Genomic DNA, 23,149 nt, shown 5'->3' on the forward strand with positions numbered 1-23,149 from the left:
CCCCCAGACCTCCAGGCCCCTTTGCTGAGAGACACCAGGGAAATAGTGGGTAGCTGCTGAGGCCATCACGACCCACTATGGGAAGAACTCTGGCAGCTGGGCTTCGTAAGGAGCCAGACCAGCAGCATCCTCCCAGCCAGGCCTCCCTCCATCAGGGCCTCTCATCGTGGGTTAGCCCTCCTTAAAGAGAAGGATCAGCCTGGTGAAGAGCCAATGGCCACTATTCCTGAGAGCACGGGGAGAAGTCCTGAGTGGTTAGAGACTGTGTTTTGGAGGCAGATAGAGTAACAAAGGGGGATTTTGTGAGTCTGTCTCGCGTTTACCAAAGGTGAAAAAGCAGGTGTGAGTTGGCAGTGGGTAGAGGCTGTTTTGTTAGGAAATAGCCTGGACTCTCAAGATTGAGCCTCTGTCTCCGCCGCCTGCAGTGCCTGCCCAGCTGAGAAGAGAAGAAGCAGGTGATGACTCACTTCAAAAACAAAGAGCAAAATAGCGTCTCCTAAAACAAAGCCATTCTTTTGTGTTTACTTTCAGATTGATTCCTTTTAAAAAGGCATTTTAAATTAATTGACTGTAATTCATATATTATTCTCAGTGCTCACAGGAAGTACTGTAGGATGGTCGTGCTCACGGCCTCTGGAGCCAGGCTGCGTTCAAGTTCTGGCTCAGCTACTGAACGCTGAGAGCAGTGCGAATTTGGGCAGCTGCGTCACCACTCTGGGCTTTACTTTCCCCGTCCACCGAACGGGGACACAGGTGGTCCCACCAACGGGATCCTGCGACGGATGAACGAGCTGATGCAGGCGAAGCACACGGTGAACTTTGCCTGTCACAACTATGGCTGACAGCTTCCAGCAGGGAGAGAAGGATGCGCTTTCTCTGTTTCTTTTCCCTTCTAACACTTCAGACACCGCAGAACTGCTGTGGATTTTGTCACACGCAAAAGAGAGGATTGTATTTTTCAAATGGTACCTTTCTCCAGTGTGATGGGACTGGAGAAGGGCTTTGTAAAGGGTGCCCAAGACCTTCTCCCCGTCGTCCCAACACAGGCCACACTTCCAAAGGTGACCGCTAAGGTCACACAGGGTAGCCAGGGGGAACCCAAGGCAAATGGGGTGTCATGACTTGCTCAGTAATTGAGTTTCCACTGCTCTGTGGGGGGCAGCAGGTTAAGGGGGAGAAAAATGAGAGGATGGAGCCTGACACTCTTGCTATGAGATAATCTAATCCTTATAAAACCCTTGGGAGCAGTGAGTAATGCTGAGACTTGTTCATCTACTGAGGACATTGAAGCACCTTCTCTTACCCTTGATAGTCCATCCCCATAATCTCAGTAGAATATGGGTCTCTCTTTGGAAAATTTAAAAAAAAAAACCACTCTGGGGCTCTCAGTCCCTGGCGACCTCCGCAGCAGGTTGGATTGTCCAGGTCTGGAAGGCAGCGCCTCTGCGCCATCAGATCTGCACGCTTCCTCTTCTGCGCTGTGCTCAGTGACTGCATGCCCATTAGACAGAGGAGGAGCTGAAAGAAACCCAGATCCTCAAAGAAAACATCCCTGAGCTGTGGCTGTCAAAGTCCCTGACAGTTCAGGAGGCTGTGGGGCAGTGTATGAACTCCAAATCGAGTCAGAAGTTAAAGAGGACCGCCCAGCATCACCAGATGGCAAGTCAGGCATCAAAAAAGGAAATCAAAGGAATCTACAGATTGTGGATATTTACCTCTGTCCCCAAATACTGATCGCACTCCAGCTGCATAGATGATGCTACTTAAAACCCTGGATGAACTTGACCATTCTTTCCTAGGCATTTGCCGAAAAGTTGGTCTCTTTTGTTCACAGACAGCTCCATATTATAATTGTAGAAAAACATGTTGTCATCTATTTCAATGTTAAAGGCAACAGACAACTGAAAAATATGCCACTCTGCTGAGAAATCTATGAGAGACCCTGTAATGCCATTCCTACTTACCTGAAAAACAGAAGCAGCAGGTTGTGTTTATATGCTTAATATGTGGTTGTGGGTCACCCCTTGGAAAGCCGCCAGAATGATTAGAAAATTTGCTGAGAGTTTTATTTAAATTCCATTTGTACACTTGTTCAGAAAAGAAGTTATCAAACCATTATTCTGACACCCCCCGCCCCCAGCCTCTGTTCTGAGGGGCAACTTCTATTTATTGTCGGAGAAGCTTTTGAGAGGTGGGCGAAGCTGCTGGCTGCCCCTGTGCTGTGACAGCCTTCTTCCTGCAGAGGAAGTGAAAGCCCCAGAGGTTTGGTTTCCAGGGGCAGTTTTGCAAATGTCTCTGTTTCCTTGATGACAGGCAGCACTTGCAATGAGGCTGTTAAACAGCCGGAGCAGGCATCAGGTGGAGAGAGGCAGCACTGTTTTATGTGGCCCAAAGGACCTGATTTGATGGAGACAAAAGTGGACATGCAGCCGGAGCAGTGCATCATGGCCAAGGGGCCCAGAAATCTATCTTGCTGAAACCCCTACTTGGTCTTTGCCGTGAAGTGGCAGAATTTGTTCAGTATCCGGCCTCCTTGCTGGATGAAATGGTGATGGACACCGAGCTGCAAATCACTGCCTTGAAGCAGATTTTGGGGAGAGAGCCTTCAAATTCTTGTGCTCCAGGAATGAAGTGCCTGGGCGAGGCAAAGCGATATTGCACACACTTGTGTATCCTGCAGAGTAGGACCTTGTAAGACATCCATCCACTCTGGGGCCCGTAACTCAGGGAATTCTAGAACACTTGGCTTCAAGAGTCCTTCGTGCCTCCTCTTCAGCTCCATTTTAAATGAGGTTGTTTCACTCACCTTAGACTTTTTTTAAAAGATTTTATTTATTTATTTTTAGAAAGGGGGGAAGGGAGGGAGAAAGAGAGGAAGAGAAACATCAACGCGTAAGAGAAACAATTGGTTGCTTCTGGTACTCCCCCAACTGGGGACCTGGCCCACAACCCAGGCACATGCCCTGACTGGGAATCGAACCAGTGCCCTTGTAGCTCCCAGGCCAGCACTCAGTCCACTGAGTCACACAAACCAGGGCTGTTTCATTCATTTTAAACACACATAAATGTCTTTAACTGTTGAAGACTTTTGAGCAGACATTCTCCAGGCTCTATTTTAAGACTAGTTGTCATTCATTCATTCCACAAGTATTTATTAAAATCCTACTATTTGCCATCCTGAGATGCAGCAGAAAGCATAACAACGGCTCTGCCTTCCTGGAGTTCAAATTCCAGTAAGGGGACAGTTAACAAACACGTGGACACGTAGCTGTCTGTGCAATGTCAGAGTACCGAGGAGGAGCATAAAGCAAGGCAAGGTGGCGGAGAATAGCAAGAGGTGCTCCTTATGGGTCAACCAGCGTAGGGCTCTCTGGGAAAGTGACTTCTGCGCAGAGAACTAAAATGAGGGAGCCAGGCAGGCTGACCTCTGGGGGGAAGAGCATTCCCAGCGGAAGGAACAGCCGGTGGAAGGGCCCAGAGGAAGACCTACGCTTGGGGAGCTCAGAGAATATCCAGGACACCCACGTAGCAAGATGCCCCTTCTCAATAAAGGTCTCAGCTTTGACTCCTTCCTTTACTTCAACCTCACACCTCATCTATCCAATCCTGTCAGTGCTCTTCCAAAAGCTCTTGTGAGCTCATCCACACCTTCTCTGTCCTGGTCCATCCTAACCGAAGCTCCTGCCATCTCTTCTTGCCTGTAAGAGTCTTCCAACCGACCTCCCACAGATTTCAATCACATTTCTCCTCTGCTTAAAATTCTTCAAGGACTTTTCATTGGCCTTTGAAAACAGTCTACCCTTCTGACCATGGCCTTCAAGATCTGGTCCTTGCCTCCCTCTCCAGCTGCATCCCCTGACAAGCAGGGCTTCAGCCAAACAGTCGATGTAGTAGTCAGCTTGGGCTGTCGTAGCAGAGTATACAGAGCTCACAACAGAACCCCTTCTCACAGTTCTGGGGGCTGGAAGTCTGAAGTCAAGGTGTTGGCGAGTTTGTTCCTCCTGAGGGCCGTGAGAGAAGGACCTGTTGCAGGCCTCTCTCCTTGGCGTATGGATGCAGCAGGGACATGAGCTAGGAGAGCCAGGCTCTGCCACTGCCACCTCCGGGTGACTTTGGTTAAGCCAGTTAAACACTCAGGCTTCAGCCTCCTCATCTGTAAAGTGGGCTTGAATTAAATGGTCTCATGAACTCTCTTCAGGCTCTGAAATTCAGTTCAGGGTGTTTTGTGCATTGTGAAGACAATGTTTTTCAGAAGCTGCATTTACTGCCCTAGAAGGTATCACCAGGCCTTCGGAGATTACATTTCCCTAAAGAGCTCCAATGCAAACATGCCCTAGGGCATCCCCAGCCAGGGGATTTGCAGCCATGCCCCCAGGTGTGAAATATCTGTGAGTTCTTGTTCATTATCATAACCGTAATTTGGCATTGTACTCCATAATGTGTCCGTACTTATGTTAACATAAAAATAGTATTCTGAACCACTTGCCTTAGATGTTCGTTGATAAATCTAGACTCGAAGGTGGACAGAGAGCCTTGTCTTTCGATCTTGAACTATAGCCACTCCCTAACCCTGGGTGATAATAGGAGATGTCTGATTTCTTTTCTGTGCTGTCTCTATTTTTGGTTTCTTTCTTTATGAGCATACGTTAATCTAAACTAAAGAAAAGTTAACAAATTTCTAAAATATGTAAAATACCAAGAGTCTGACCTGCCACGTAGAGGTTTTAAGGAGGGAAGGACTTTCCTTTATGAATGTGAACGCTGACGGTGTTCCCTTGTGGTGCCCAGTCTAATATATGTGAGTGCTTTACACCCAGTCGTCACATGAGAAAGATGTGCAGTCGACTGAATAAAAGTAATAATGACAATTATGACGATGGCCAGCTGCTACATGTGTTTCCCATGTGCTCCTGTTCTAAAATCTGTACATGCATCCTATTTAATCCTTATAAAACCCTTGGAGACCAGTCTCATTATTACCCTCATTTACAGACAAGGCAACTGCAACATGGAAAAGTTAAGTGCCTCCTGAGCAGAACGTCTTTTCCGCTCTGTCTTTTATGTTCTCGGCACAGCTTTCCGCCCCAGCGGTGGCACTGCTACAGTGCGGCTGTGTCGCCTCGGCAGCTCCTTATCTCTTCTGCACTGAGGCTTCTCGCCACCCATCTGGCACCTACACAGATCTCAGAGTTCAAGGACAGTCTCCGCGACAACCCTTGACTAAGGAGTCAGGGGATACGACAGTCATCACTCCCCACCCAGGGGTCACTTAGTAGCCACCAGGGTTATACCATGGCAGTTAGAGAGAGAAAGAGAGAGAGACCACAGTCATGTGAACTTCATTACAGTATAATTATTCTATTCTATTCTATTCTATTATAATTATTCTGTTTTATTACTTGTTATTGTTATTATTAATCTGCTACTGCGCCTAATTTATGAATTAAACATTATCATAGGCATGTGTGCATGTATGTATGCCTAGGAAAAAACAGTATGTACAGGGGTGGGCCAAAGTAGGTTTATAGTCATTCATATGGAAAATAATATAATAATACATAGTAATGCAAGAATAAACTCTGTGTTTTGCATACTCACAACTTAAACTTCCTTTTTTTGCCCCACCCTGTATGGGGTTCAGTACTGCCTGTGGTTTCAGGAGTCCACTGGGGTCCTGGGCTGTATCCCCCATGGATAAGGGGGGATGACTGTGCTGAAGTAATGAATGGAGAACAGGGTGGCAAACTGACCTACGCCTATTTACCCTCACAGAGCCCCCAAGTTCCTTTAGCTGACAATGTAGCCACAGACAAACCTGAAGTGGCTGTGGATTAACTGCTCTCCCACGGCCTCACCATTAGGTTATCACAAAAGCCCATCTCAGACCAAAATCTGCCACACCTGAAGGCTTGTTAAATAAGCATTCATGAGCAGGCAGGCCTAAGACAGCCCATGTAGCTTGCTCTGAAGTGCCAAGTCCTAGCTCCCTGTGCACTTAGATACTGTCGCTGCTCCCCAGATGAAAGGGCCACTGGAGGAAGGTGGGAGATCATTCTGGGGTCTCCAACTTCATCAGGCATCAGAATCTCCGGGTGGGTTTGTTAAGGTACAGATGCTGTGTCCTGCCCCCAGAGCTTCTGCGTCAGTGGGCACCACTCCTCGAGATCAGTGATCTGGGGGCGGGTATTGTTCTTTCCAAAACCGGCATCAGGCATCCAACAATTTGCTAACCAGTGGCTGGATTCAGGACCATTTAGAGAGTCAGTTTAGAATCTAGAGTGCCAACCCTTGAAGTATAGACAGCAGAACATTCAAGATTCTTTTACCTAAAAGGCATAAGAGCAGAGACTGTCTCTAAAAGGTTTTAGAGAATACCATTAATGTCATCAACGAAGTTAGCTAAGCCAGTGGCATCTCTGGGCAACTGAAGTGCCCAGAGATGGCTGAAGTGTGGCCTCACTGATCTGGTGGTCGCTGACTACCCCATCGTGTGGATCCTGGATAGGACACCTGGAATAGAACTTAAGTTAGCACACGTACCTAATATCACCTGTTCGGGCTAAACATTGTAGAGCACATTACAGGTAGCATTAATGAAAAGGGAAATTAACAAATCAATGGGCATTTCTTTGATCCCGCAGACCGAGCCCGAAATCATAGAGGAAACCAACATCGACCGGGTTAACGAGCCCCGGGGCTACGCCAGGTCAAGGCAAGTGAAAGGCCACTCTGAGACGTCCACGCTGAGCTCCCAGCCCTCCATCGACGAGGTCAGGCAGCAGATGCACATGCTGCTGGAGGAGGCCTTCAGCCTGGCGTCCGCGGGCCATGCAGGCCAAAGCCGGCACCAGGAGGCCTACGGCTCAACCCAGCACCTGCCCTACTCCGAGGTGGTGACCAGCGCTCCGGGGACCATGACGAGGCCCAGGGCTGGGGTGCAGTGGGTGCCCACCTACCGCCCAGAAATGTACCAGTACAGTCTGCCCCGGCCGGTAAGTCAGACATTCTGCCTGTCCGCTATTATCAGGTCTGTCCTGCCCGGGGGCTTCTAACAGGTGTCTCAGAGAGGGGACTTCTAGTGATAAGTCACCTTGGGACTTGGAGAAAGAACTTTGCTGGGCTTTTATCCCATCCTCTACTCCTGCTCCGGGCCTCAGCCTTGTAGTCCCGTGGGCACAGGCATGCAGGAAGCCCTTGTGTAACGCATTTCAGGATCATTTTCCTTTCCTGGCAACCCTCCTGTGAGGGGCTGACCTCATTCTTCATGCGCTGGTGGTTTCCTACACTTCCAAGTGTGGGGACCCGTTTTAAATGTCAAAATGCATCACAGAGCTGGTGGTTCAGAGCAGGTGCTCTGGGGCTGGGTGGCTTGATTTGGAGTCCCAGCTCCATCATTCACTGGCTCTGTCACTTAGGGGTGTGACTTAAATTCTCTACTGATGAAATCAACAAATAAAAATAACCTACTTCCTAGGGTTATTGTCAAGATTGAACGAGTTGATATATATGTGAGGTACTAGAATGCCAGGTGCACAGTAAATGCCATAGAAGTATCGGTCACAGTCTTTTCATTTAGTGGCAACTGCATGCACTTCAGTATTGAGAAAGCACCCAATGACAAAGAGCTTCCATGATTTAAACAACAATTTTAAAAGGCAGACTTGGTTTTATAAGCCACAGGCCATAACGACAATGCTTTGTATGTGTACAGATTCCGCCCTTGTACTGTGTCATAGCCTTCCCCAAGGGTTACTGATTAATGCATTTTATAAACTGTCATTGTGCTAAGTAATTACATAATAAAAGCCACCATTTATTGAGTGTTTCTCTGTTGCTAGGTACTGATCTAGGTGTCCCGTGTATGTTAACTCCTTTATTTCGTTCTCACGATAAGCCTCTGACACAGGTGCTAGTTTTCTCCCTGTTTTACAGACGAGGAACTGAGGTTACACAGCTTGTTCTAGTCGCAGAGCCGGAAAGGGACGGAGCTGGGGCCCCAGGCCACGCCATCTGGGGCCATATTCTTAACCAGCGTGCTGTTCTGCTCTCTGCTGATTCCAGTGTGATCCATCTTACTTGGGACACCTCTGGGCGTGTGGAGCCTTGTGATAACCTCGAACCACCTTACACCTGCCCTTACACTATGCTAGCGGTTAATAAACAGCTGCTGTGCTGTGTAACTGCACAGTCTGCACACTGCTGTGAATCTCCTTATCCTCCTTTGTTCCAGGTCCGCCTCCCCTCTCCCAGGAAGACACTGAGGTGTCTTCCCTTGGCGCTGCTCCAAATGCCCTCTGCCTCTCTCTCTCTCCATCGTGCCCTCCTCTAGAATGTCATCCTTGAGCCTAATCTTTTCGTGTTGATTAAGCTTTAGCAGGAGAGACCAAAGTTGATTTGAAACTGAACCTCTGGGGCAGGGGTGGCTGAGCTGGGGTGGGGACCGGTCCCGAGGCTGACAGGTACACGGTTTCTGTTTTGTCCACTCACGCCGGAGTGCTCAGCTCCTGGGACTCGAACTCATGCTGATCAGGCTCAGAACAGCTGCTTTGTTATTAAGAAGACTAACTCACAGACCTGCAGTGAGAAGCCAGACGACCAGAGGGACCAGAATACTGGTTTGCTGGTCAGCAGGGTCTTTCATTAAGTAAAAGCCAATTTGGGGAAAGTGAGACATTATTGGAAGAACTGGTTGGTCTTAAAGTCATCTTCTCAGTCTGCAATGTACAAATCCAGAGAGTATAGCCAATAAAGGAAATGGGACGAACAGGGGACATCTTTTTCCATCCTATTTCCTGAGATGTGGGTGGACTGATGTAAAATTCTTAATATAATTTTGAAGCTCAAAGAGATCTGGCTTTCGGTCAGGGGTGTCAAACTCATTTTAACCGGGGGGCCACATCAGCCTTGTGGTTGCCTTCAAAGGGCCGAATGTAATTTCAACTCCTTAACAGTTAAGGAGTAGTTACATTTATATGTTCCTAAAATTATTTCAGCCCTTTGAAGGCAACCAGGAGGCTGACGTGGCCCCCAGTGAAAATGAGCTTGACACCCCAGCTTTAGAGCAATGCCCAGATCTCAGGAATCCGCCTTTGCCTCCGCCGTCAGGGACTCGGCTGGGGAGGTTCGAGAAGCACTGCCTTCCAGAGGGGCATCGGCATCTGCGGCCACTGCAGCCATGGCGCTCCCATCAGTCTGGAGTCCGAGTCCTTTTTTCAGAAAATGAAACAAGTTTTCACTGAACCTTACAAACCTGTCACCGTACTATACTGCTCCATGACAGTTTTCGAATGGCCCATTAAATGAGTATGCACTTTTATGGGGGAAGAAGGGGTTTTCTCATTGAGATTTTAGGAAACACTCTAATCTTGTCACGTGCAGGGTAGGGCGAAACAAAGTTTACAGTTGTGAGTATGCAAAACAGTTTATTCTTGTTATTGTTTATGAAGTATTATATTGTTTTTCTGAACAAACAACTGTAAACTGCTGATCGTGAGAGGTCAGAAGAGAGAAGAGGGACTCTAAATCCTTTTCTTTGTTTTGGGAAAGGTATGTCCTTATTTGCTGGTTTGTTGATAATAAAAGAATGCAAAGCTGGAAAGACATCCAGGACAATGATTTTTAAATTCTCAGCAGAATCTGAGGGTTTAGGGTTGTCATCATACAGGTAGTGAAGGGGCCAAATTCACCAGAGCACCACGCCCCCACCCTCCCGCCCCACATAACACACCTCTGTGGACGGAAATAAAACCATGAGCTGAAACCAGAGGTGGCAATAGTGAGTAGCAAGCCAGTGTGAAAGGTGGAACGGAGTCCTTGAAATTTCCCTTACATCTTGCAAACCCCACTGTGCTTAAGAGGTATGTTTTATCCAGGACCTTGCTGTTATTTAGTGGGCTGGCCCTTACAAGGATGCCATCCGCCATCATGCCGAATTGCCATAATGTCTAATTTTTTAGACTCATTCAGTCTAAAGAATCCTATTTATAGATTCCCTCTACTGCTGCTTTTTGTCCTGATGCCCTCAGTTTCGGTCTTGTCATCTTGTTCCCCAAGAGGGCTGGCGGGCCATGGTACCTGCAGAAAAGAATGAATGAGAAGCACAAGTTGAGCTTTGTCTTCCCAGAGAGCATTTCTGGATTTTCTCAGGCTGAGAAGGCTGTGGCCTGGCTCTCTGGTCCCATCTGTCATCGACCGTTGTCCTCTTACCCCTCAAGTGTTGATTAAAGGCTTCATTTTCCCGACAGTCCCAATCCTTTATCTCTGAATGGTGTTTTATAGATTGCAAAATACTTACACATGCACCGACTTGCCTGATCTTCCTAGTGCCCCTCTGAGCAAGTGTCTTTGCTCCATTTCAGAGAAGGACACTGAGGCCCAGAGAGGTCACATGACTTGCTTAGGGAATAAAGTTTATTCCTCAGCAAAGTAGGCCCTCCACTCACACATCCTGAATCCAAACCCACTGCTTTCCCCCGTTAAACTTTATTTCCATGAGTGAGAAAGTGGAATGCAATCAGTGGCTCATTCATTCATTCATCTAATATGTATTGATCATCTTTGATACAGCAGGGCATTGTTCCAGGAGTGAGGATATAGCTGGCAACAAAGTCCCTGCGCTCATTACAGTCTAGGCAGTGGCAGATAATAAATGAGTGAACAAGCAACGTGAAAAGCACACCAGGGAGAAGGAGCAGCATGTACAAAAGCCCAGGCAGAAAAGAACTCAGCCTATTTGATTGCCAAGAACACTTTGGCAAAGAACAATTGAAGGGCTCCATGGCTGCAGTGGCCTGAGCAAAGGGGAGAGTGGTAGGAGATGAGGGAGAAGAAGGGGCCGGGGAACATGGTAGGGAAGATCTGGGGGAAAACCCTGAGGAAGCAAGGAAAGCCTGCCCCTTGGAAATTTGCTTCCCTTTTAAATAACAATTTATGTGTTAGTCAACTCTGGGTTTTAACACATCTCCCTCTGTTTGCTTGTCTCTTTCACAGGCCTACAGGTTTTCCCAGCTTCCTGAAATGGTCATGGGCTCTCCTCCTCCACCTGTACCTCCACGGACTGGCCCTGTGGCTGTCGCTTCTCTCAGGCGGTAACACAGTCCTTTCTTTGTTTAGAATATTTGGAAACGATTTGGTCCTGTGTACCCTGACCTGACACACTTCCTTCACGCTGGGCCCCATCCTGGGCACATCACCTGTGCAGACAACCATGTGCCTGCAGCGCCCCAAGTGCCATGAAGGAAGTGGGGGCCATAGAGGGCTCGCTGGCTTTTTGTCGTTGTAAATAGAAAGTCCTGTAGAATCCACAGTTGAAGAAACCCCATACACGGAAAGCCCCATCTTTGACCTTGAACATCTAAAAATTACTCCAGCTTACTGGCTGCCTCCAGTCTGGGCACCTCCTGTCATGTGTGCACATCCAGAAGTCCCTTCGTCACTAGGGGTGGTGTCCAAGAGGCCAGGGAGCCGCATGTCTCAGCACCCACACCAACTCATGACTTCCAAAAGGGAGAGGCTGAAAGCACATGAACTCAGATGTGTCCAGCATACTCTTTGCTGTGTAATATAAAAAGCACGGTTTTTAATAAAGATAGACAAGCAACACAAAGGCCATGAGCCCTGGGAGAGATTTAAATAGTCGTCTTGTGCAGGGCCAGGAGGCACATCTGGTCCCAGGGGTACGCACTTGCCACTGCCCTTGCCTTTGGACCCTTGCCTGCCCCTGTCACACTGGTCCCATCCTCTCTGTGAACCAACCGTTTGCATTTGTGAAAACAGGGAAGAGAAATGACTTCCCCTCGGCGACAACCCTGCCCTCGTTTGCAGCAGTTTAGAACACCCAGCTATGTGTACACACCACTGCTTGGCCCCAGCTGAGCTCAGAGTGCGCTGAGAAGCAGCAGACCAGGGTTCCATCTAACTTTCCAGTAACTGGCTCTGTAACGCCAAGTTGTTTCACCTGTCTGGTCTCTGGTTCCTTATCTGTGAAATGAGAGCAATAACCTAAATGATCTCAGAGGCTCTGGGAATCCTTAAAGGGCACTGAGTGTACAGTGCAGAACCCAGGGATTCTCCTGGGAAGGGTTTTCTGGACAGGTAGCAGATGCTGGGAACAGCAGAAGGGAAGCCAGGGCTGTGGGAATGAGCAGGCCAGAGAAGGAGGGAGGGATTGAGAAAGAAAGGGAGACCCCCCCCCCCATACTGCTGAGCCCCAGTGTGTGCCCGCCCAGACACAGCTAAATCATCACAGCCTCTGCGTTTAACCCTCCCTGGGGAACAGCACAGGGCCTCTCAGTTATTCCGGAGGGTTCCGGCTGGGAAGAGCTCCACACCCACCATTTGTGGTAGGTTTGCCCAAGGCCAGCGTCTATTTCATTTCTTTTCCCAACCACCAGTCTCCTCCCATGTTCTTCTGCACCCTCTGCCATCCTTGCCAGGGGTCACTGCCCTCTCCACAAACCCCTCTGTTTCACAGAGGTTCACACCTCTGTTTTGAGGGTGGTCCCCCATTGCTGGCAGCCTGCCACCTGCGGTGGCTGCCTTTGCCTCCCTGCCATTTTAATTTTAGGGCAACCTGGAGTCTCTCTGTGAAAGGGAAGACAGAGTCTGCAGCTAAATCACCTGTAACAATAAGGGGAGAGGCAGCCGGTGGAGCCCAGGCTGCCCTCTTCTTCCATGGCTTTCTGAGCACTAAGTGGAAATACGGTGTGTTAAATGGGCCAGATTCTCTGCTTGCCTGGGACCAAAAGAGAAAAAATGCGTTCTCATTCATAACGCTCAGGAAATGCTAAAGTGCTGGTAGGTTCCTGTGCTTAGAGCTTCCTAGGCTCCTTGCTCCCACATCCCCACCCCCACCCCCGCCCTCCTCCACCAAGTCCCAGTCTTGGTGTCCGGAGGGGGAAGGGCCCTCGCACTCCAGACGGAGCCTTCTCATTGGCTGCCGATGATGTCATCACCTCCCAGGTCGACCATCCCCAGCTAATACTCAGCGCTAATTGCTTGGCTTAATTTTTCTGTGTAAATTAAATATGATACTCCCCGAGGACACAAAAGCCACCCTCAGGGGGGCACCAACCTTGAATATCAAAGAAGGCCCCCACCTCGGTGATGGTTGTTATGGGTCTGGGCGCACTGGCCCCCTTTGTTATCTGGGAGCAAATCCAGACCGGAGGACCCCACCCTCCAGGGGCTCGGAGGCTGCCGCGGCTCCCCAAGGTGACGGGCCCAGCCCGGGGAAGCGGCTAACGTAGCCCTCTGCCTGCCCAGGTCCACCTCGGACGTCGGCAGCAAGACCAGAATGGCAGAGTCCTCCGGGCCTGAGCCCACCCAGCTGCACGACAGCCCCTCCTTCGCGCACGTGTCCAGAGGCCCCGTGTCCGTGGCGCAGTTGGATCAGTCGGCGTTAAATTACTCAGGTGAGCAAGAAGAGAAAAGGCCCGGCCTGACCGCGCCTCCGCAGATCCACACTCCACCTTCTACCTGCCGCCCTCAAGACTCCTCAAGTATTTCTGGAGAGTTACTGCTTTTACTTCTTAAAAAGACCTGAAACCTGACAAAATATTAATATGTTACAGTCAGGGTATACGTTAACATTTTGCCAGATTTTAGGGGGTTTTTAATTGTATATATTTTTAGAGCATTATAGACACAACCATCCACCCCCATCTCGCTCCCCTTCTTCCCAGAGGTAAACACAGTCAGTGAGCCCCGGGCGTTAACTTTTTCCTGCATACGGGTGTCTACACAACAGTGTGCAGCAACGATCTGCAGCGTTCCCCATCTCGTGCAGGTAGCATAAACTACTTGCTAACATTCTGCAGCACACTAGAAAATATATTTTTTGCTGATCAGGTGAAAAAAATAGGTATAATTTTTATTTATTGATACCAGATGGCTATTGTTCTGTTTAGCTGTTGTCATTTTTTTTTAATCTGACAATCTAAGGGAAAAGAGATTAGTGCTCCTAACCAAAGAGTCAGGTATTGCATGTTTTAGAAACTCTTGTGGCACATCTGTTGAAAATCACTGGTATACATTAATGCTTTATATACTTTACATCTACATAACTGATACCTAGCTATGCATTTCCTTTTGCACTTCATTGTCTTGACTCAACATCGTTTTTTTAAGATTTCTCCGGGTTGCGGGATGCAGGTAGGTCTAGTTCACTCGTTTAAACTGCCACATGATATTATTCTCCGGCATGATATGCCACGGTTTAGTTTATCCTTTCCCCTGGTGAGGGACCTATTGGTTATTTCCCATTTTTTAGTATTACAGACAATGCTGAAATGAACATGGAGGTCTGGACCTGCCCTGTCCGGTCTTTTCCTTCATTCACACCTTCCCTTTTAAGCCGAAACTGCAAGCACCAGTTGGAAGTGTCGCCAGTGGAATCCATTCCTTTTGGTTCCTTTTCTTGGCTCATTAAAAATACCCACCCTCCTAGGAGGAAGACACCTGGACACGGACGTGTCCTTTCCTCTTGTCAGCAGGCCTGAACTGTTGGCATGAGGGTGGGGGACTTGGTGAGGGCTCGGCGGGGGGAGCTCAGCGATCCTTTCTCTTGAATCACAGGTCTGAGTCATAGCAGATCCTGCCTTTCATACCGACTGGGCAGGTGAACAAGGCTGGGGCTACAGGTGGAGGTCTGCTGCCCACCCCCCCACTACCAACTCCCCCAATCCCAGAGTTTCTGCCCCTCTCACCTCTGCCCCTGCTGGTTTCTCAGCTTCCCCGGCTTGTGCCAATGTCAGCCGAGTGGGTGGGGTATAGCCTGATCTCTCCCATCCATCTCCTCCATGCCAGGTAATACGGTGCCGGCAGTGTTTGCCATCCCAGCGGCCAACAGACCGGGCTTCACCGGCTACTTCATCCCGACGCCTCCCTCGTCCTACAGGAACCAGGCCTGGATGTCCTACTCGGGAGAGAACGAGCTCCCGAGCCAGTGGGCCGATTCGGTGAGAGCCCTGCTCGACACTCCAGGGGGGAAGGGAGGAGAGGCTGAGACTGGGCGTTTTGTTATCTCAGCCTGCGTTTCACCAACCAGACGGCTGATGTCAGCCATTTGAAAGGGGACATGTAAGGGGACAGGAAGGATGGGTGGTTCTTTGACAGAGGAACTGGAGACCTGCCAGGTTCTACCTCTCCTAGCAGGGCAACCTTAATCTAATAAATGTTTATAATAACTACCATTTGGGGGGTGTTTTCTATGTGCTAGACACCATGTCAGTTATTTTACTTATATGATCTTATTTAATCTTCAACCATTCTGCTGAATCAGGTCGGTGTTATTATTCCCATGATGGGTCTCATTTTGCTAATGAGGACACTGAGCCTGATCTAAAGCCACACAGCCTTTGTAGGAGGCTAGAGCCAAATTCCAAACCTCATCTGTCTGGCTGCAAAGCCTTTTTAAATCTGTTCCTTTTAGCTTTAAAATTCTGTAAACATTTTAGATGAAATACCAGGAAAATGAAGTGTTAGAAACTCAATTACTATGTGTGCACCCCCTGAGGCTTTCTGCCTGACTTTCACCCGAAGACTGGTAGCCGTCATCCCCCGGTTTCTTCCATCATTGAACTAGGGGCGTGTGGCCCAGTGGGCCTGGCCCAGCCCGACTACAGAGGGGAGCACCCTACGAACCTGGGTGTTCACACCCAACCCTGCCTCTAAGCCACCTGTCAAGGGCTGCTGAGTGAGAGCAAACAAACAAACCCCATGAACTAAAATGGCGCACAGACGGCCCCTAGAACAGGTTGCCCTGGTGCCTGTGTGGGACCATCCGGCATGGGCGAGAGAGGCAGGCTGTCTCTCCGGGCTGAACCTGGGGCCCCCCGGACTGCATGTCATGTCAGGGTTTGGTCTCAGCATCTGAAGTCCATTCTAGATTTAGGAGAAATGTTGACACCCAAGGCCTTTGTCATCTTTCCTCTGTGCCTAAACTCCCGGGGTCCATTCTTTCCACCCCTGCAGGTTCAACTCAGCCTCATGTTGGTGTCTCTCCTGACTGTAGTGATGTCCCATCTAAGTGACATCACTAGGATGAAGTTATTCTACATATATGAATTTTCCTGGTGACCAAAGCCTACCCCTTTAACTTCTAAAATATTTTAATACACCATCTTTAAAAGAGGAACATAAGTTGTCTTTAGCAAATGATTCAGCATCATTATTATACTAAAAGGACATTCATAAGGTGGTCTCTGATGGTTTGCAGAATTATTGTCCCCGCCAGACTTCTCCAGAGTACTGTGATTTTTTTTGTGTGTGATTCTGTTCACTGGATTCTGGTTATATTCAAAATGTAACCAAGTAGATTCAGATCTAGACCCAAGTATGTTCCCACCAGCGTGTCCACTGAGTTCAAATGACCTATTTTCTAACCAGTCTGACTCCAGGTTTTGTATCTGTACAATGGTACGTGGCCTCTGTGTTCTGAATCCCTCTCCTTGTCCTCATTCGCTGCCTGCTTCCAGGACCAGGTGTAGCTTATGACTCGAGCCCCCTCCTAATCCCTGACACCTCTCTTCTCTCTTCTCGTTGTCTGCAGGTGCCCCTCCCAGGGTACATCGAGGCTTACCCCCGGTCACGTTATCAGCAGAACTCTCCCTCCAGGCTCCCTCGCCAGTACAGCCAGCCGGCCGGCATGCACCCCAGCTTGGAGCAGGCCCCGGTGCCCTCCACGGCGGCGTCCCAGCAGAGCCTGGCAGACAATGACCCGTCCGACACACCCCTGACCAACATCTCCACCGCGGCCCTCGTGAAGGCTATCCGGGAAGAAGTGGCCAAGCTGGCCAAGAAACAGACAGACATGTTCGAGTTCCAGGTCTAATGCCTTAGCCCAGTGGGACTGCCAGACTCTGAGGAAACAGTCTTCGGGCTTCTCAAGCCTATGTGTTGGGACTTGAGGCATACACCATGGGTGAGTCTTTCTCATCCTTAGTTTCTGAAAAGGTGAACAGTGGGACTTCTGGGAAACAGAGGAAACTCTTGAACAACTGGATTCTCGACTTCTGCAACTGATTGTATGTCAAGAAGTCCCTGCTTGGGACCATATGCTTGATATTCTGTTATATTAAATGTTGGAACTGTGGGTACATTTCTCTGTGGAGCCTTAGTCACGAGAGATACTAGCTAATCTCCAGATTCCTGTCCAATGCCACATTTCAGTAAATCACCAGGAGGCGAAGGACATAGCTCTGTCTTTGGTGACCCCTGCATGTTAACTCTGTTTCTGTGTTAAAGGCAGTGCAGGCGTGTGATGAAGCACCAGACTGTACTCTCTCTCTCTCATCCAGCCATGACTGTAATCGTTAAAGTCACCTCCGGTCTGTAAGGGAGGCGCGGACTTCAGCCAAGAAACTTGAGTCCTTTTCTTTTTAAAGATTCATACTCAAAGTCAGATGCATCGGATGAAAGTCAGCGCTATCAATGACTGAACCTATAAATAGTCCTGATCCCCTCCTTCCATTAATTAAACAAAGGCCAAGAAAGAGAGGAGATGAGAGGAAAGGATTGATTTGCGTTGACAGGTTTTTGGAAAGGTTGTTACACTGGAACCGGCGTACCCTGCAAGTTGGGATGTAACTGAAAGAGAAGCAGCGCCAAGAGTGTTTAGGATCCTACAAAAGAAAAGCAGTTATTGGTGGTGGCCTGAGAGCGAAGCTTCTCTCTCTCTGGGGATAACAAACACATTGACTTTTACAAGAAAATCTCTGTCTCTTCAACAGCGATGTCCAGCCTGGGCTGCCAGGTGATGCAAAAGGAACTAGAAGCAGGGAAAGTGGAACCACAGTCTGCTCAGCCTGCAGCCTCTGCTTATAGAAGCTTCTGAATGCAGAAAATCTGTTGAGTTACATTTAAATGTAAATAACATTTTAAAAAGTGTATGGAGTTAGCCAGTCCCCTCCCTCCCCAACCCCCACGGTTAATGGACACTAGGGGACATTTGCTGAAATGGCAGGACTGCCGACCTTGTGAGGGTGGTATTGCGAGTCACCCACCCCCACCCCGCCATGGCGAGTCAGCCTCTGGGTGGACAGTGTCTCCCAGCCTGAGGCACCTGCCACAGGCGCCTGTCAGTGCAAAGCAAAACACTGTTGGCTGCAGGTGGCCTTGGGGAGAAGACACTGGTCCCTTCGCCAGCTTTGGGAGCTGTGCACCACGGCGAGGGCTCCCTCTGGTGTCTGTCGGGGAATGAGGTCCTGTCCTGCCTTCACCCAAGGTCATTGCCGCTTCAGCTGTATCCATTCCCTGAGCCCATCTTTCCATTCTCATGAGTTTCTTTGGTCTTTACTGAGGGAAGGGGAAAGGTAAACATTGAGAGAAGAGTAGGAGAGAAACTGATTAGAACGGGAGATTCAAAGTCAAAGCACAGACTTTTCAAAGAAGCTGTTTTTATTTCCCACTGGCAAATTGCCCTTTCGGAGATGTGTCATGGAATCCCCAAACAAGTCTCTTGTTCGGATGATTTTAGGTCGTGTCTTTTGGTATGCTGATTGATCTTTCATAGTGTTAGTTTTTTGTTACTTCAAAAAAAATCAGCTATAAATAAAATGTATTTTTGTAATTTCCACGTGTATATATGGTATATTTCTACCAATGGCTAGTTGTTGTAATCCCAAACCTAAATCAGCTTGCAAAACACTGTGGACAGTGCAAGATTTTATCGACAGATTAACACAACGCCTAATTCTATCCAAATTGGTATTCAATGCACTTGAATGAACAAAGAGCCAAAGAAACTCAGCCTTTCCATGCAAATGGTATGAGTCTGATAAAGTCAGCTACATTGTCCCGCCTTATCAGTAATCTTAAGATTTCATCAGTGCAATGACATTCAACCCAGTACTTTGTCTACTCGGTAAATGCCTGGAAATACTGTATGTGAAAATGAAGTTTTAAGACCTTAGTGTAATTAAAATATATGCACCTGCTTCGAAGATAGTGTCTGAGCTTTGGATGTGCCAGTGACTCATGGAGAGTGAGGCTACAGCCCCAGCTGGCTAAGAGGATGGAGGAATGAATCGCCATGGTCTTTACAGAGCCCCACGAAATACTGGGTTAGTCAACAAAGACAACTAAAAATACAGCATGCTTCATCAGACACTCCCTCTAACTAGACACCACTGGTTTAAGAAAGTAGATGGGAAGAAACCTTAAATCGACAAGGTCAGTCTGTTCGTGTATTCCCACCGATGGGGAGACAGATGCCATTGTTTGATATTCTGTGACTACGATGTGGACCTGTATCTGAAGAGTCTCCAGGCCTCATGCTGAGGTGACAGGTCCCTGGACAGCTGACTCAGAGGAAAGGCAAATGGTCAGAAGTACCTCGTGGAAGTTAAAATAGAGTTCCATGAGCGCTCAGAGGCTTGTGTTCCTCAGGACCCTCCAGAGAGTTGAAGAAGCCACAAGGACCCAGATGACCTTGGAGAAGGAAGCCAAAGTCCTGAGAAGGAGCGGGACCTGCCCGGGGATTCCAGCCCAAGCCTGCTGACTCATGATCCAACTCGCTTTCTGTGTCACCAGGCTGCCTGCACACTTGTCCATGGTTTTTGAACTATGCTAGGAAGTTGAAAAAGTAGACAAGGGTCATATGAGACGTTCCCTATGCCCTTGTGAAGGAGAAAGATGATGGAGTAGGTAAAGAACTTCTGAAAAGCGTCTAGAGAACAACGAATTTGAGATGTAATAAACACATTTGGAATCTTTGTACTTTTGATGTGAGTTTTCTGCATTCTGAAAAGAAATGCATTTTGCCTTTTTCTAGAGAGTGCCATCAAGGGAATGGGATTCTAGGGGTGTATTCCTATCTTAATGCCACTTCCTGCTCCGGACAGGCAGCCAGGGAGGCCATGCCAGCTCGTCATTGTGAGGTAGTAGATTCCGTGCCCTGTGTCGGGGAGGCAACCCTGGGGGTGCAGGAGAAAGTCTGTGTGTGTTCCCTGGTACCTATGACCTAAGACGGCAGTGTCACCCATGGAGCAGGAAGGTGCCTCTTTCATCGTGTGCTATGGACTGAATGTTTGTGCCCCACCCCAACAATTCCTGTGTTGAAATCCTAACCCCCAGTGTGATGGTATTAGAAGGCGGGGCCTTGGGAGGTACTCAGGTCATGAGGGTTGAGCCCACCTGAATGGGATTAGTGCCCTTGTAAAAGGGACACCCTCTCCCCAGGGAGCTCTCTTCCCCTCTTTTAGAAATGAATTTCTGTGGAATATAAACCACACACTCTATGGTACTTTGTTACGGCAGCTTGAGCTGACTAACATAGGGTGGATTATTTAAGAATCAATTCTCTGGACTCTGGACCCAGGAGAAGTTATATGGTGTATTATATGGTGCATTTGGTAGAAGGACATGTAATTTCTGAGTAATCTTCATGGAAGAATGAATAGGAAATTATTAGATTTGTCCTAAAAAGTATAAACTTCTGAGAGAAAATACAGATGGAGGAGGAGAGGAATTTACATGCCTGACGAAAGGAAATGCTAATCTAAAAGGCAGAAATTAGGGACATGGATCAAAAGGTTTAAATGTTGATTAGAGATAAATAAGCTGCTGTTTTCCTCTACATAGCGCACAGGCACTCAATGTTTAATGAATAACAGATGTTAGCTTAACAGTTTGAGAACAGAATTTAAACTTAATCCATTCCTTCAGTCACGCACCAGAAAATACTCTGGACTTCCCTTACAAAATACAGTCACACACTCTTGGGGAAAGACAGTTATTTAGCTTGGATCAGTGACCAATCAGGATGCAAGAATTAGAGGTTGAATTCTGTCTGCCTCTGAATTGATCTTACAGATATTCTAGGCAAGGAACTTTGCAGGGACTAGAAGCCCATTCACACTTGCTAATTCACACTTTCAGGGGTTTGACTGGAGATCCAGGGCCAGTTCATAGAAACAAAACACAGCTCCCATGTGGGAAAAGGATAGAGACAGCGTCTTCTCTTTTGCTGTCTGCATTCTCTTTATACGGGCTTTCATCTCTTCTCTCTGCCTCTCTGCTCTGTTCTCTCGCTTCCCTTGGCCTGCTAGCTTTCAGTGGTGGATGTACAGATGAAAATCCACCCTCAGATCCACTCCACACAATCTCTCCTATTTAATAGCCATCCCTCCCTGACTACCATCTCTGTACCCCTAGGGAAAATTCTCCACCATCTCACTGATCTAGTTCATCTGCCTGTGGATCAGGCACCCTTGGGTCAGGTGTCTATCCAATCAGCTATAACCACGGAGGGCAGGGTCATGTAATAGAGCATGGCTCCCTGGCCCAGCCCTCTCATTGAGGGCTTTTGTTGGGGGCTAGCACTCAGATGAGGGCTCATGAGTGGAAAGGACCTTCGAAAGGAACCTGCTGTGGACTGGAATTGACCGGTACTCTTAGGATGCCAGCCTGCAGGTGAAGAGTCCCTGTGGATACAGGGATTCTGCAGCAGAGAGGAGAAGTCATCCTTGACTTGTGCATCAGTGAAACATGCATGAGCTGGAAACCTTGGCAGACTGGCCAGACCTGCCCCAACCACTTGCCACCCACCACCAGTGCTATTGATACTGCTGCTGAGTCTAAGACAGGATTTCTTACCAAGGCCCAGTTAGCAAAGTCTTGCTCAGCAGACGATAAATACTTGTAAATTGAAATGCATGATCTCAGCTCAGGTGCTATTACTGTGGCTCAGGGCCACACATTTGCATGGATGAGAAAACCCATGAGCCTCTCAACAGTCTTTGGAAACAAAATTGGTTTCCAGAGAAATTGATTTTCTCGTGGCTCTGCCCTTCCAAGTATAAGTTAGTGTTCCCTAGAATTGAAAGGTCTCTTGATTTCTTAAGGTGAAATGTTACAGAATCCTAGTCTGTGCTAAGTGCTAACATGTAGGGTGTTTCTGGAAAGGCATACTTAAGAAATAGAATGAATAGTGCTAGAAGCAAGTTTGAGGATATTAAGTTGCTGTGATTATGCAGGTCTCAAAAACAGAGAGATTTGGGAAGTGGCAGGATTTGTTTCCATAGGTCAAACCCACACTACAGTGAAAGCCATTATACAATGAAATCTAGAAATTGATTACTTTTGTTCTTTGACCTTGACCAGCCTTTTGTAAACTATGGAAGGAGGCCATCAATGGATTTTACATAAATTAACTGTGGCCTCACCTTATTTCACCCCATCTGTACCTGATGCCTAAACTCACCCTCAGCCCACTCATGAAATGAGAGCAGGTATGTAGCAAGCAATCAGAGGAGTATCATTGGTGTGGAAATGTTGAAAAAGGCATAATAAACGGTCAAGGCCTCGGTCAACGCACTGTAAACCAGTTTCTGATTCCTTTTCTGGGAAATGGGCGTGACGTCAGCACTTCCTACCTCCAGTGGTGTTCCTAAGGAGCGTGTGGCCTCATGTATGTCAAAATGCTTTGAAACGTGTATTCTTACTAAAGTATTTGCTGCATAATTCAGTTTTATCAAGCAAAATATGTTAGCTCCTTCCAGCCACTGAACTAATGTGCTATAAAATTTTTAAATTTTATATTCTATTAAAAATAAAAGATGTTCCTAAGTTTGGAAGTGCTCACAAAAGCCAGCCCCCCCTGGAGCTGTATTGTGTTGCTGTGGTCTGATATGAAGGATACGAAAGTACTTGTACATGGGCTTCTGGGTGGAAAACCCAGACTGGCGACTCCTCACCAACCACATGAGACACATTGGGCAAAGACAAGTACTGAACAGGAGCTCTGACTGTAGCTGTTGTCATTAAAGGCTTTGCTTTCTAATTAACTTTGTATGTCCTTGGCCTCTGCCAGGAACAGAGTGTTCTTATGCTGTCAGAATTTTTTTATTGTGAAATAAAATGGCAAAGGCTTTCATACCCCAAAACCTGCCTGCTTCTCATTCTGCCTCCACCAGACAGTGAGATGGAATCCCTTCACAGCGCAGCTGCCCAGCAGGGCCTACGGGGTGCTGGTAAAGAACACTTGCAGGCTTGGCAGGCCCGGTGTGGTCTCCAAAGCCATTTCAACCTGGGGCATGAACCAGTTGGCCAAAAAGAGGTCACCCCTGGCCATCCACAGGTCCCAGAGAAGTAGCCTATCTGTGGCTGTATTCTTGTGGAAGAAAACCCCAATGTCTGCTCATGTGCCTTT

At 48.0% G+C, this 23,149-nt stretch overlaps 1 protein-coding gene across 1 annotated transcript in view; it reads left to right on the forward strand.

Moving 5' to 3' along the window:
* The window catches only part of KIAA1549L (KIAA1549 like), a 102,317-nt gene extending 79,450 nt beyond the window's left edge, over nt 1–22,867 (forward strand). The window contains exons 16-20 of the mRNA XM_037128270.2: nt 6,642–6,992; nt 10,990–11,087; nt 13,264–13,412; nt 14,806–14,957; nt 16,550–22,867. Coding sequence (XP_036984165.2) covers nt 6,642–6,992; nt 10,990–11,087; nt 13,264–13,412; nt 14,806–14,957; nt 16,550–16,831 — 1,032 coding nt within the window. The 3' untranslated portion in view covers nt 16,832–22,867. The remainder of the gene's footprint in view (nt 1–6,641; nt 6,993–10,989; nt 11,088–13,263; nt 13,413–14,805; nt 14,958–16,549) is intronic.
* Nucleotides 22,868–23,149: the final 282 nt, after the last annotated feature.

Source organism: Artibeus jamaicensis, unplaced genomic scaffold, assembly GCF_021234435.1.
Source record: "Artibeus jamaicensis isolate MK-2021 breed Jamaican fruit bat unplaced genomic scaffold, CSHL_Jam_final contig_797, whole genome shotgun sequence".
Lineage (NCBI taxonomy): Eukaryota > Metazoa > Chordata > Mammalia > Chiroptera > Phyllostomidae > Artibeus > Artibeus jamaicensis.